At 40.9% G+C, this 15,973-nt stretch overlaps 1 protein-coding gene across 11 annotated transcripts in view; it reads right to left on the bottom strand.

Moving 5' to 3' along the window:
* Positions 1-15,973, bottom strand: part of zranb3 (zinc finger, RAN-binding domain containing 3) — a 180,007-nt gene that overhangs the window by 76,496 nt on the left and 87,538 nt on the right. For 10 of the 11 annotated variants that reach the window (XM_061802428.1, XM_061802437.1, XM_061802392.1 and 7 more), the window contains 2 exons: positions 15,791-15,970; positions 3,555-3,725 (listed from right to left, as the gene is read on the bottom strand). In XM_061802428.1, the coding sequence (XP_061658412.1) occupies positions 3,555-3,725; positions 15,791-15,970 (351 nt within the window). The remainder of the gene's footprint in view (positions 1-3,554; positions 3,726-15,790; positions 15,971-15,973) is intronic. The other variant, XM_061802445.1, reaches the window with a different exon arrangement.

The following is a 15,973-nucleotide window of genomic DNA, read 5'->3' as shown; positions in this document are numbered from 1 at the left end:
TAATTATGGGCAGCCGAGGGCACAACTGTGCAAAAATAAGTGAGCTGGATGGATCATCTCAGCACAGGAGGAGTGACACAGAACACAGATTTAGTGTCAGTGCATTCTGTAAAAGATATTTGAGAGAGATTGTCTTTTTATGTTCACAGAGTACCGGTAAGTCTTAGAGCTTTGAGTTTAGCTCATGAAAGGTTTTGCGTACTTTTTTCCTCATATGTAAGCAACAGTTTCTAGCATAATTATATCTTTGTGCCACCTAAAAACAATAACATGATAATAAATGATGAATGGTTATTGCGGTTTAAAGGCCAGACAGCTTTTAGACTGTTGGTTAGTGTGACAGTTACATTTTCCTCTTCAGAAATGAATTGCACAACAAACACGGCTGTTGGTCCCATATGGATCATAGATTTTGCACAGTAGCAAAAAAGTCAACAGTTTGCAAAACACTGTACAATGTGTTTTTGTCCCAATCATAGTATCTTTGAATATTATAAAAAGGAACAGGGCACCAGCTATCTTTTTATAAGGATGCAATTTCTGTATAATACAGTGTTCCCTCATTTTACGTGTGGGTTCCATTCCAAACCGTACCAGAGTTCAGTTAAATTTGTGTAGTAGATCGTTTTTTTCATTAACTATAAATATTTTTTCATTAACAAGATTTTTTCTTTTGCATTTATGGTGCATTTTTTTGTGGTTTTCATTTATAGAAACTATATATATTTTAGGGTTACGTTTTTTTTCATTTGATTTTTTCATTTACAGTGTGCATTTTTTCCATTACTTCCTTTAAGGATGTTAAACCCCTAGCCACACATTATTTACATTTTTCTCAGACAGGCATTAACATTTTCTCACATTTCTCCTTTAAAAACTGTCAAAGTACAAATTTTCAGTTTAAAAAAAACAACGGCACTATATTGCATTATATACAATATTACATTAATGTATTATCGAATGAAACCAAAGATCAAAACCCGTCTGAGGCCAAAATATTTATGAGAAATAAATATCTAAACATCACTCCATCCAAATTTATTCTTTTAACAGGAAAAACACTTAATCAAAGATAAAAAAACATGTTTTAATGATCAATCTTTGAGGTTGGACACATAAGAAATTTTTAATAGCAACTAGCCATTCCTGTTCCCCCCTTCCGCGGTTCCATGGTAGCATCTTTTTCCGCTGAAGCACCTCGTTGCAGCTGTGCTAGCGAGTGAAAAACAACTATGGATCGTTGTTGGAGCTCTTTTTTTCTGGGCAGGAATATTCTCATAAACAGACATGCCAACTTCCATTATGTTTGAGAACTGAAACTGCGACAAAACACCGCGGGGCCCGCTGGCCGCTCCCGGTACGTAGGGTGGGTGATTGCGCCGCTGTGGAAGCTACAATAAGTTGATAAAAGCAACCTGTTTTGATTCAAGATTTGTACTACTTTTAGAAAGTCTACAGCCTTTATCAACATGTTTAATGGCTACATCTATTACAATTGTAACTCATGCGATACTTTATGAAATGTGAACACATATGCATCATATGCTGTCACATTTGTATTTGCATTTTTAGTACAAATGGTTCCATAATTGTAAGCTGACGTAAAACGGGAAATGTCCCAGCATGGTTTTTTTTTTGTTCTTAACTGAAGAAATTGGGTGGGGTGATTGTGTTTAAAGTGGATTTCGTCACATTGAGGTTTCAAGACAACAACTATTTGTTGCGACTTCACACAAATTTGACTTACCAGCTGATTGGCGTGAGTAGGATGGCTGCATTCATCAGGCTTCAATCCAAAATGTTCTTAAATTAATTTGGTGGCATTAGGCTTTGGAACTAATTATGGCTCACCTGCTCACTCAGCTTTGTGCACATGAGCGCCCGTATTTCAAAAGCGCGCATGTTCATATGCAGACTTTGACGTCGCGGAATCATTTTTTTGTGTCCTGCGATCGGACAATCAGACAAAGGATTCTTGTCGTTCACTAAATCCGCTTGTCTTAGAGACCATAATGTGTTTCATATGTGGTTTTACAGTTGGGGAAGTTGTTCCCCTTCCCCCGACAATGACTGAGCACCTGAACGCACCTTTTTTTTTTTTTGCTCCGATCGCTTACCGCAAGTACCAGGACCATGGCATAGCACAAAGCGGGTTACGCCTAAAAGCCGTGGGGCCGGCAACAGCAAACCCACTGATCTAAAAAAAAAAAAAAAAAAATACTGGATAGCGCATACATATCTAGTCGATTGGTTGAAACCAGTTGGCCGCCATCTTGGTACTCCCATAACGTATAGAGGACATTGTTTACAGTTTGGATTATGGCGTTTTTTGTTTTGTTTTTATTGGCATGAGAAGTTTGGCAAGTTTGGCATGTAGAATTAAAAGTAGTTGTGTGAGCTTGACATTTTCACAATTTGGTAACATTAAAGATTTTTAATTTGACTTGGTAAGCCAAAAAAGGCTAAGTGGAAAGGTCAGACATATAACACCATGACTACCAAGAAAGTTTCCATATTACCTAGGGCCCAATTTCTGTAGCAGGTTAACTTTTCCCAAAATACGCTGTGAAGAACCATCATCATAACATAACAAAAAACGAAGCATTTTTTGTGATAAAAACATTAAATTTAAAGTCAATCAGATATATTTTTGGAATTAAGGACTCGCAATAGGAAAATACATGCTAAACGCATTGCTCATTTGTTGTCTCTGCGACGTCCTATTTCAGACAGAAAATTTAAACTTGTTTGCTCGCATTTGAAAATCAAATTCAATTTGTAGAGTTCTGTATTTTGAAATTCATCAAAAATTTCACAGAAAATGGATTTTCTTGCTTATACACTGATGAAGTTTGGGGAACTATTGACATTGCTTTTTTCAAAAAACTGTCGGCCTATAAAAGTGAAGCAGAGAGTGAACAGTGCACAACAACAACAAGCGTAAACAAAATTTTGATCAAGTGAATTAAGCTCATCAGAAAATAAAAAACCCTTTACAAACAAGCAAACTTTTCTCAAAGCCACGAAACTGGCGGTTAACGCACAGGTCAGCATGGTTGTTTTGGGAGTATCAAGATGGCGGATATCTGCTTTCAGCGACTTCAGTTTTGGTGGGCAATGGGCTATCCAGTCTTTTTTTTTTTTTTTTTTAGATCAGTGACCAAACCCCGCGCGGCAGTCCGCTACTTAGTAGGGTTGACAATAGTCTATAGTCCTTTCGCCAATTGGGATGCAGGTTTTGCTTAGCAAATCAGGATACAGAACACAATGCACATTTATACACTGCTTCACTAAAAAAATTACACACGTACACAAGATAAAATCTGTGTAATAGTGAGTCCGTGTCAAGTGAACTGCGTTGTAGCGAGGGAACACTGTATATAGTATGTATTGTTTGGGATTTTGTTTTTCTTCTAAAGTTAATTCCTAATATCATTAAGAAAATAAATGAACAAGGGAACAAACTTAGTTTTGGTATAATTATTCAGCAAAGGTTCCAAATGGCTGTTTGTGAAGTTGAATTAGTCAAATGAAACAATATCACCAAAACTCACATGTGTAAAGTACACGTCCTCATCTGCATCAAGTCCAGTATTCCTCTCCAAGAGAAGCTTGCCAGGCGTCCACGCGCTGGCAAAGTTAAGGAAGTCCCATTTGTCTTTGTCACCCTCCTCGGCCTTCAGGTACTCCTTCCTTCCATTCAGTGTGCTACCGGTCACAGATTCCTTTCAAAGACAACATTTCCTGAGCTAATACAAACTATGTTAAAGGGCAGTGAGCAAGTAAGCTCATTTTATTTATAGAGCACAAAGTGCTTTTATCAAATAAAGTTTTTAAAAATAGTGCATAACAAACTACTACTTGAAACACTCATTTTTAAATTATTAGTAGTTAAACAGTGCAAGGTAACACAAAATATACAATACTGATTTTCAATCAGACAGCAAGGAAGTAAACTGTATTTGCAGTGAAGAAAAAAAGTACCCCGTTACAGTGCAATTTATCCCACTTAGAAATCATGGAGGGGTCTAAAATTTTCATCTTAGATGCATGTCCCCTTCGAGAGAGATATTCTAAAAAAAAAAAAAAATCCATAAATCACAATTTATGATTTTTTTTTCATGATTTATTTGTGTGACATAGCTGCAAGTAAATATTTGAACACCTGTCTATATGCTAGAATTCTGACCCTCAAAGACCTGTAAGTCTGCCTTTAAAAGTCGACCTCCACTCCATGTATTATCCTGAATCAGATGCACCTGTGTGAGGTCTTTAGCAGCATAAAGACACCTTTCCATCCCATACAATCAGTAAGACTCCAACTTGTAACATGGCCAAGACCAAGCACTTGTCCAAAGACACCAGAGACAAAATTATACCACTCCACACGGCTGGAAAAAGGTACGGAGAAATTGCCAACCAGCACACGTCAAAGCCTGTCTTAAGTTTGCCGATGACCATTTGGATGATAAAGAGGAGTCATGGGAGAATGTTTTTTGGTCAGATGAGACCAAAATTGAACTTTTTAGTCATAAATCCACTACTTTGCGGAAAACGAATGATGTGTTCCATCCCAAGAACACCATCGCTACTGTGACGCATGGGGGTGGTAGCATGATGCTTTGGGGATGTTTTTCTGCACATGGGACAGGACAATTGCACTGCATGAAGGAGAGCATGACCGTGGCCAAGTATCGTGAAATTTTGGGGAACAATCTCTTTCCCTCAGTCACTTCATATCTCATTTCTACTCTCAAGGGTAAAAGGAAAAATACAACTGGAGGTCATCTATATACAATGCAACCGTAAAATATTCACGACGTTTCACTTATTCCACATTTTGTCATGTTACACCATTATTCCTAATTTATTACATTCTTATTTTGCCATATAAATTCTATCCATACTGTACCACGCACAAGGTGGAAACATTTTTTTTAAAATGTTAATTAAAAAAAAACAAAAACTAAGAAACCCTGTAAAAAAGTATTCACAACCTTTGCTAGGAAAGCTCAAAATGATGGTCACACTGTCAGAGCTCCATGCTTCCTCTGTGTGGAGGAGAATACAGTATTCTGTATAGCCTGTATGCCAGAGTTGATAAACGAAAACCACTCAATATTATCATATCATTGGGGTGTTGTGTGTAATTTTGAGAACAAAAAATACTTCTTCCAGCCTCTCCAAAGCAAAAAGCAAATAGCATCTTGTCTGGAATCTCCCCAAAGGCACCTGAATAACTCTGAGTCCACTAGAGATAAAATTCTCTGGTTTGATGATTAAAGAAAATTCACTATAGTGCTTGATTACAAGGCATCATGTTTAAAGGAAACCAGGCACTGCTTATCATCTGGCCAAAACCATTCTTAGGATGAAGCACTGTGGTACAAGCATCATGCTGTGGCAAGGTTTTGAATGAATTGGGAAAGGGAAAGATCAGTGCAGCTATGTATAGACATCCTCCAGTGTGGTCTTGACATCAGTCAGTGAGCCACACAGCCAAGATGTCAAAGGACAACTCTTTAAATGTCCTTGAAACTAATTGAATATCTCTGAAAATATCTGAAAATGTCTTGTGTATTGACGCTACGCAATCAGCCTGTAAGGCCTCAATGTGAAGCAGCGTGAATACTTTCCGGATGCACTTAACATGTTGTATGTATGTTCCAATGTAATATTGCAGGTTTATCATTTGCACCCCAACTATGTCGCAGATTTTTTAAAGCAATCATTGTTTGAGTTTTTTATAGTACTCTTACTGTAATGCTAAAGGCTTTAAAATAAATACCCTGTAAAAACTGTGGGAACAGAGAGCCACAGTTGTCGATGCATTTCCAGGTGACTATTAAAAGCTGGGACGACAGTAAAACACAAACAAAATCAGCAAACTCAGCGAGGAGCAGCTGTTGATTAAAGCTTGTGGAGAGACACTCACAAGCAGACCTGCCCATGTCACACAGTACCCCGTGCCTCTTGAAGGCACATATGTAACATACATACAATATGTATTCTATAATATTGTAATTTTTATTCATTTCATGAATCCATTTTTAAAAGTACATTTACAATAAGTAAAAAAAAAAACGTATGTTTTAATGTTTTAGTTGTTTGTAATGTTTTAATAAAGTTTAAAGCATGCTTCCATAGATCATTTTATAAATGAGATTCGGTAAGTCCTGGGGTACACGCCATTGAAACAATGAGTCCCAGTCGAGGAAATTGAGTGATTATAGAGCATATTAATTCAAGTACATTCTAGTTAAGAATAATAAATTCTTTGCCCGAAAAGTAACACATTACACTGTTCACATGACACTGGAGATTTTCTTTTTTTTTTTACATTTTTTTTATTTAATGAATGGCACAAAATGCAAAAATATATGCCTTACCTACCGATGATGATACTGGCAGACGTTTGTGAATTTTGCCCCAAATTCATAATGTAAAGTTTCTATGGTGAAATTTTAGCTGAAAGGTCAACCGACATGTAAAACACAATTTTTAGTATGTTTTTAATTTAAAAAAAAAGTCAGCCGGAATGGACCCATCCATTTTTTTGTCAGGATGTTGTCATACATGGATTTGTGCATCTCCCACTATGAAAATCCTCTCGAGCCATTTGTGTTGGAGAATAACCAGGAAATGATTTTTTGCAGTAGTGGGGTCGAGTGTTTATATTGGTTTATACCTATTGTACCAGCGAAAAATTAGTGTGTCTTTGGAGACTGTAACTGGCCTGTCTCTCATATCCTCCTGATGAGAAAGATGATTTGTTGTCCCTTTTTTTGTGCATTATTCCACTAAATTAGGTGCCAAATTTAACACCCATGATGTCACACCGCTAGCGGGAAGGAGAAAGGCGCTCTCTCCCCACCGGCCACCGGTGTCTTGACACCCCTGAAATAGTTACTTCACTCGGCATGGCTCCTCTTGAGTACGCTACATACACAAGGCTTGTAATAGCGTTAGGAAATCGAACAATTACAGGCCAGTCATTTTGAATATTTCATCAGGTTCCTCATTCGTGTCTCTGGGAGTCTATTGTTAGTTGTTGAAACGCTAGAGTAATATCGCCCCGGTCACTTCACTCGATTCGGAGAAGTTCTCCGAAATGAGCTTCAGTCTCAGAAGCGGCGTCCGAAAAATCCGAAAATCTCTTGTTCATCTCCCTTAGCAGGTGGCACCGCGTCTTCTCAATGGAGACTTCTACAACTTTGCACATTAATAACACGCTCTCCGCTCATTTTTTTTCCCGTAAAGACATTGAAGTGAATAATATTATATGTAGTTTTCAGAACAATATCTACTTTAAAATGTATATATAGCTTTCAGTTGACCTTTAAAGTTAACCTTTTTTTCTGTCATCAGCTAGTTTAAAGACTAAAATAAAGGCTAAAAAACCTTTGGTGCAAAGGTGCAATCAGCTGTTTACCATTGTTAGCTGCCTCAATGTTGCACAGACATATTTTATTCTTTCACTCACCAAACCATTGAGCTCATTCTCAACCATTCATTTGTTCTGTCTGTCATTAAGCCTCACTGGCATAAATATATGAACAAAGATACATTATTTGTTGTAAATATATTTTTGAGCAATTAAGTACGCAAGTCCATAAAAGTTACAGTATGAACAGAATCAGTGACCAAGGGCAACACTGGCCGAGTCGAGCCCTTACCAGACAAATGCGGACCAAACTCTGACACCGGTCATACAGGGACCGAACAGCCCGTATCAGGGGTTTTGGCACCCCATACTTCCAATGTACCCCCACAGGAATCCCTGAGAGACATAATTGAATGCCTTCTCAAAGTCCACAAAACACAACTACACTCGTTGGGCAAACTCCCATGCACCCTTGAGGATCCTACCGAGGGTATTGAGCTGGTCCACGGCCAGGACGAAAACCACACTGCTCCTCCTGAATCTGGGATTCGACTACCCGACAAACCCTCCTTTGCAGCACCCCTGAATAAACCATACCAGGGAGGCTGAGGAGTGTGAGCCCCCTCAAATTGGAAAAAAAAAAGGGCAACCACCACCCCAGTCTGGCAATTCAGAAGCACTGTCCCCGACACCCACGCAATGTTGCAGAGGAGTGTCAACCAGGACAGCCCCACAAAATCCGGAACTTTTAGGAACTCCGGGAAAATCCCATCCACTCCTGGGGCCTTGACACCGAGGGAGTTTTCAACCACCTAATACTAACCCCAGCAATAGGACAACCCACCTCAGAGAACCCAAACTCTGCTTCCTCATGGGAAGGCATGTCGTAAAAATGAAGAGGTCTTAGAAGTATTCCCCCCACCGACTCACAACGTCCCAGGTCGAGGTCACTAGTGCCCATCCTCACAATAGTTAGGATTAATGGTGACTGTTTGCCCCTCCCAAGACACTGGATGGTGGGCCAGAATTTCTTCTAAGCCTTCTGGAAGTCTTTCTCCAAGGCCTCACGGACACTTCAGGGTCTCACTGTCATTGTCAATGTGAGCATTGAACTCCCAGAGTAGAATGACGGAGTCCTCAGCGGGATTGCTCTCTTGCACACCCTCTAATGACTGCAAAATTGGTGGGTACTGTGAATTGCTGTTTGGTGCTCAAACAACAGTCAGGACCCGTCCCATCACCCAAAGGCGGAGGGAGGCTACCCTCTCATCCACTGGAGTGAACCCCAACGTATAAGCACCAAGCCAGGGGGGCAATGAGTTGAGCCACACCTGCTCACCGCCTCTCACCATAGGCAATCCAACCGCTCTCAAGATGACTGGTATCAGAGCCCAAGTGGTGTGTACAGGTGAGTCTGACTATAAGTAGTCGGAACTTCTCGACCTCACCCACCAGCTCGGGCCCCTTCCCTGCCAGAGAGGTGATGTTCCACGTCCCTAGAGCCAGCTTCTTTTGCCAGGGATCGGCTCACCAAGGTCACTGCTTTTCTCCACCGGCCAGCTCACACTACACCTGACCCATACAACTCCTCCCACTCCTTTTGGGCTGTGCAGAGCCGGACCCCATGGGTGCAGGCCCAGCCCACTTCCAGGAAAACTGTTGCCATTAAAGATCAATCTAAGTATTAACACTACAATGCTTTTGTTGTTGTTGTTTACTTGTGATATGTAAGCATCTGATTCCGACTTGGCCTGCCTGTCAAATTTAAAAAGTTAATGTAGCCCCTGAGTCAAACTTTTGTCTACCCCTGGGCTAATCCCAAATACATCCTTCAGCAAAATGTTTTTTATTTTTTGGGTGTTTTTTCTATCTAGAATTTGAATTTAGTTCATTTTGTGGCATAGTTCCCAATATCGCTTCGTCGCTTAATACAAGGATACCCAACCTCTGGGCCAGGGAATGGTACCAGTACGTGGTGCATTTGCTACCACACAGAAATAATAAATAATTTATTAAGAATCAGATTCTGGCCTATGCATCTCGACACACCAACATGCCGTCTATTCTATAGATGTAATAATAAAACTAGATGGGATGTCGGAGCTAGCAGTACATCAATCTTTATTGACCTATGTGCGCTTGTCCTCGATAATGATAATGACGTAGACAACAGATTTGTTCCCGAAAATAAGACCACACGCAACCGAAGGTGACTGAAACAGATCTGCAACTGTGGAGCCTACAACCTCAAAGAAAATGAAAACTTCTTTCAACTGACAATTCCAAGAATCCTACTTAAAATATGGTAGCAGGTAGGAAGATTAAGAAGACAAAGGTAGAGCAGACAATCATGTGGTGGAAGTTGAGGAAGGAAGAATGTTGTGTGGCTTTTCGGAAAGAGGTGACGCAGGCTCTAGATGGACAGGAAGAGCTCTTGGAAGACTGGAATACTACTGCCAAGGTACTCAAAGAGGCAGGAAGGAAAGTACTTGGGGTTCCTTCTGGTAGGAAAGGGGAGGAGACTTGGCGGTGGAACCCCGAAATCCAAGTCATCCAAGGAAAGAGATTAGTGAAGAAGAAGTGGGACATGGAAAGGACTGAGTAGAGGTGGAAGGAATACATTGACATGTGACGTAGGGCAAAAGTAAAGGTAGCAAAGGCTAAACAAGAGGCATGTGACGACATGTACACCAGGTTGGCTATGAAAGAGGGAGGAAAGGATCTCTACAGGTTGGCCAGACAGAGGAATAGAGACGGGAAGGATGTGCAGCAAGTAAAGGTGATTAAGTATAGCAATGGAAATATGTTGACTGGTGCCAGTAGTGTGCTAAGTGGATGAAAAGAGTACTTTGAGAAGTTAATGAATGAAGAGAATGAGAGAGAAGGTAGAGTCGAAGAGGCAAGCGCGAATGACCAGGAAGTGACAATGATTAGTAAGGGGGAAGTTAGAAAGGCACTGACCAGAATGAATAATGGAAAGAAAGTTGGTCCTGATGACATACCAGTGGAGGTATGGAAGCAATTTGGGGAGGTGGCTGTGGAGTTTTTGACCAACTTATTCAATAGAATACTAGCAGGAGAGAAGATGCCAGAAGAATTGAGGAAAAGAGTGCTGGTCCCATTTTTAAGAACAAAGGAGATGTTCAGAGCTGTGGAAACTATAGAGGAATAAAGATGATGAGCCACACAATGAAGTTATGGGAAAGAGTAGTGGAGGCTAGACACAGGACAGAAGTAAATATCTGCGAGCAACAGTATGGTTTCATGCCGAGAAAGAATACCACAAGTGCATTATTTGCGGTGAGGATGTTCGTGGAAAAGTACACAGAAGGTCAGAAGGAGCTATATTGTGTCTTTGTAGGCCAAGAGAAAGCCTATGACAGAGTACCAAGAGAAGAACTGTGGTACTGCATGCGCAAGTCTGGTGTGGCGGAGAAATATGTTAGAATAGTACAGGACATGTATGAGGGCAGCAGAACAGTGGTGAGGTGTGCTGTTGGTGTGTCAGAAGAATTTAAGGTGGAGGTGGGACTGCATCAGGGTTCCGCGCTGAGGCCCTTTCTGTTTGCAGTAGGAATGGATTGGTTGACAGATGAGGTAAGACTGGAATCCCCTTGGAGTATGATGTGATCTGCAGTGAAAGCAGGGAGCAGGCGGAGGAACATTTAGAAAGATGGAGGCACGCACTGGAAAGGAGAGGAATGAAGATTAGCTGAAGTAAAACAGAATATATGTGCATTAAAGTGAAGGGCGGAGGAGGAGGAGTGAAGCTCCAGGGAGAAGAGAGAGCGAGGGTGATGACTTCAAATACTTGTGGTCAACAATACAGAGCAATGGAGAGTGTGGTAAAGAAGTGAAGAAACAGGCCCAGGCAGGATGGAACAGTTGGCGGAAGGTGTCTGGTGTTCTGCGACAGAAGAGTCTCCACTAGGATGAAGGGCAAACTTTACAAAACAGTGGTGAGGCGGGACATGATCTACGGATGAGAGACGGAGATGAAGAAACAACAGGAAGCAGAACTGGAGGTAGCAGAAATGAAGATGCTGAGGTTCTTGCTTGGAGTGAACAGGTTGGATAGGATTAGAAACAAGCTCATTAGAGGGACAGCCAAAGTTGGATGATTTGGAGACAAGATTCAAGAGAGCAGACTTCGATGGTTTGGACATGTTCAGAGACGAGAGAGTGAGTATATTGGTGGAAGGGTGGTGAGGATGGAGATGCCAGGCAAAAGAGTGACAGGAAGACCACAGGAAAGGTTGATGGATGTTGTGAGGGAGAACATGAGGACAGTGGGTATTAAAGAAGAAGATGCACGAGATAGGCTTCGGTGGAAAAAGATGACACACCGTGGCTACCCCTAACGGGACAAGCCGAAAAGAAAAGAAGAGTTTGTGCACGGACCTAAATGTTTTATAACAGGACGGCTGTCTGGTTTAACCACTTGGATTAAGGAGGTTGCACATGAATGTGAGTCCATACATTGTGTCATTCACTGAGAAATGCTTGCTAGTCAAAAACTGTCAGATCAACATCATCACTTATTGAATGATGTTAAAGTTAGTAACCTCATCAAACCACATGCGCTGAACTCCCATCTGTTTGAGCAGCTTTGTGAAGAGATAAATGTTGTGCACAAAGCCCTTCTTTTGCACAGAGAAGTAAAATAGCTATCCAGAGGAAGATCACTAGCTAGAGCGTTGGAGTTACCAGAGTCGTTGCAGAGATTTGCCACTGGCAGTTCATTTCAAGGACAAGGATTGGGCCATCAAACTCACTTACCTGTGTGACATATTTAATCTTCTCGATGAACTCAATTTGACAACTGTGTTTAGGTTGGTCGATGAAATACGGTGAAGAAAATAAGTCTTTGAACACCCTGCTATATTGCAAGTTCTCCTGCTTAGAAACCATGGAGGGGTCTGAAATTTTCATTGACGGTGCATGTCCACTGTTAGAGTGATCATCTAAAATGAAAAATCCAGAAATTACAATGCATTATTTTTTTAACGATTTATTTGTATGATACAGCAGCAAATAAGTATTTGAACACCTGAGAAAACCAATGTTAATATTTGGTACAGTAGTAGTAGTTCATCAGGTTTGCACACACCTCATGAGGGATTTTGGCTTACTCCTCCACACAGATCTTCTTTAGATCAGACAGGTTTCTGGGCTGTCGCTGAGAAACACGTAGTTTCAGTTCCCTCCAAAGATTTTCTATTGGGTTTAGGTTTGGAGACTGGTTCGGCCATGCCAGAACCTTGATAAGCTTCTTACGGAGCCACTCCTTGGTTTTCCTGGCTGTGTGCTTCGGGTCATTGTCATGTTGAAAGACCCAGCCACGACCCATCTTCAATGCTCTGACTGAGGGAAAGAGGTTGTTCCCCAAAATCTCACAATACATGGCCGCGGTCATCCTCTCCTTAATACATTGCAGTCGTCCTGTCCCATGGGCACAAAACACCCCCAAAGCATGACGCTACAAGCCCATGCCTCATAGTAGGGATGGTGTTCTTGGGACGGAACTCATCATTCGTCATCTTCCAAACACGTTAGTGGAATTATGATCAAAAAGTTCCATTTTGACCACAAAACAGACAAATCTAATTGAGTAGGTGTTGGTTTGTTGACTGTGTGCATCAAATTACATTAGTGATGCATTTCTCACAGCATGCTTCAGTATTTATATCCACAAATACTTTGGTGTCAGGGATGTTTTGGCCTGATTTGATTGCCAGCATAATACAGAATTTGAAAACTAGTTGACACAAATGGTTAAACACAGAGAGTCTGATTGACTAACATCAATTAAAAACTTCAAGAATTCTCAAACAAAGCAACACGAAAGCCCCCTACATAATACAGAAGGACCACAATGTAAAGCAACCACAATGTAAAGACTTGATGTAAATTTACAAAATTTCCACATGATCAAATTGTTCAAGATGTATTAATAAAGATGTTTGTTATTAATCAATCATCCCAAATTTTGAATGAGATTGTCATACAGTATTTTGATATCTTCAATGCTCTGACTGAGGGAAAGAGGTTGTTCCCCAAAATCTCATAATACGTGGCCTGGGTCATCCTCTCCTTAAAACAGTGCAGTTGTCCTGTCCCATGTGCAAAAAAACACCCCCAAAGCATGATGCTACCACCCCCATGGTTTACAGTGGGGATTTGTTCTTGGGAGGGAACTCATCATTTGTCTTCTTCCAAAGTGGAATTATGACGAAATAGTTCAATTTTGGTCTCATCTGACCACAAAACGTTCTCCCATGATTCCTCTATATCATCCAAATGGTCATTGGCAACATAAGACGGGCCTTGAGATGTGCTGGTTTAAGCAGGGGAAACCTTCCGTGCCATGCATGATTTCAAACCATGATGTCTTAGTGTATTACAGTCACCTTGGAAACGGCAGCCCCAGCTCTTTTCAGGTCATTGACCAAGTCCTGTCGTGTAGTCCTGGGCTAATTCCTCACCTTTCTAAGGATCATTGAGACCCCACGAGGTGATATCTTGCATGGGGCTCCACTCTGATTGAGATTGACCGTCATGTTTAGCTGTTTCCATTTTCTAATGATTGCTCCAACAGTGGACCTTTTTTCAACAAGTTGCTTGGCAATTTCTCCGTAGCCCTTTCCAGCCATGTGGAGTTGTACAATTTTGTCTCTGGTGTCTTTGGACAAGTGCTTGGTCTTGGCCATGTTACAAGTTGGAGTCTTACTGATTGTATGGGGTGGACAGGTGTCTTTATGCAGCTAACGACCTCACACAGGTGCATCTGATTCAGGATAATAGATGGAGTGGAGGTGGACTTTTAAAGGCAGACTTACAGATCTTTGAGGGTCAGAATTCTAGCTGATAGACAGGTGTTGAAATACTCATTTGCAGCTATATCACACAAATCGTTAAAAAAAAAAATAATCATACATTGTGATTTCTGGATTTTTCTTTTTAGATTATCTCTCGCAGTGGACATGTACCTACACTGAAAATTTCAGACCCCTCCATCATTTCTAAGTGGTAGAACTTGCAATAGAGCAGGGTGTTCAAATACATATTTTCTTCACTGTCGCTGTATTTAATGCCAAACTGGAATTGTGGGATCAGCGGGTGAACGGAGGGATATTTGACATGTTTCAGACATTGGCAGGGATTTTGAAAGGCACACACTGGACGTGCAGTCTCCCAGCTGGTTCACAATCACCTACCTATGCTTTTACAAGAGTTTGAGCGCTACTTCCCAATCAGAGAAGAGCGAGAACTGCGAAGGAGTGGATTTGTGACCAATTTGTGAATAAACCCACTGAATCAAGCAGCATGTCTGTGCAAAAGAAGGATCATCTTGTAGAGATTGAATCCTTAACTGTACATTTGAGAAAACTGCCGATGTTCTGGATTAAAATCATTCCGGGATACCCTCACACCGCCACGTGAGCGCTGAAAACCCCATACCATTTCCAACATCCCATCTCTGTGAAAAGGGGTTTTCTGCAATGACAGCAACCAAGACAAAATTACAGTGTAGACTGGACACAAGGAACCCACTACGTGTCTCACTGTCTCCCATCACACCTAGATGGGACCATCTTGCCTCAACAAAACAAGCTCAGGCCTCCCACTGATTTAGCGTATGGTGAGTTACATTTTCCCTGCACTTAACATTTTTTTTTAGCCCTGTCAAGTTATTTTACATTTGCTGTATTTTTCTGCTTTTAAATCCTCCTTCGTGAAAAAAAGGCCCAGACCACACCGGTCCGTGGTGCAAAAGTGGTTGGGGACTCCTGGGTTAATACATTTAGCATGTGCGTACATGTAAATGGCCCATTTTATGTTGGAAAAAAAAGGCAAACTCATTTGTAAGTATGAATATTGCATGTGTTCAACATGATAACACACATGCTTAAAACACATTTAAACTTGTTAAAACACATTTTTGCTAAATATTCAAATGTATTTCATTTCAAACTGCAGACGTGATATGTATACAAAATGTATGTATTGTAGTGTCTGTTCCTTTCAGAGGCAGGGCCTGATGGGGTGGCCTGTGACATCAGCAAGTGTGCATGTGAGGTTATGAGATAGAGTAGATGAGCTTTGTGGCCAACAGATGCTGTGTGAGTCTGCTCACTGTGCATCGACCAATATAGTTCTTCTTTCCCACGTGAGTACATTACAGTAAGCAGACCTATAAAACAAATGGTTGCAATAAAACAAGGATTTGAACAATGAACTGCAATACAGTATATAAAAAAAATGTAAAATTAAAGGAAATATATTTTAACAGTTTCAAATTTTCCTGTTACGTTTAAAACACAATCAAATGTGTAATGAAAGACCTCAATATGAAGCAAAAAAAAGTTTGACAATGACGTTTTGGCTCCTTAAAGGGTAAAGTACCTTCCTGTTGAGCATGGACCACATCACACTGTCGAAGGTACCGTTGGCAATCAGGTAGTGTACATTGACAGACGACGTTTGTCCAATACGGTGGGCACGATCCTCAGCCTGCTTAATGTGCCCGGGGTTCCAATAGAGTTCGGCAAACACCACGTGGCTGGCAGCAGTGAAGGTTAAACCCTG

Source organism: Syngnathoides biaculeatus, chromosome 2 (assembly GCF_019802595.1).
Source record: "Syngnathoides biaculeatus isolate LvHL_M chromosome 2, ASM1980259v1, whole genome shotgun sequence".
Classification (NCBI taxonomy): Eukaryota; Metazoa; Chordata; class Actinopteri; order Syngnathiformes; family Syngnathidae; genus Syngnathoides; species Syngnathoides biaculeatus.
This window is presented reverse-complemented; position numbering and strand designations above follow the sequence as displayed.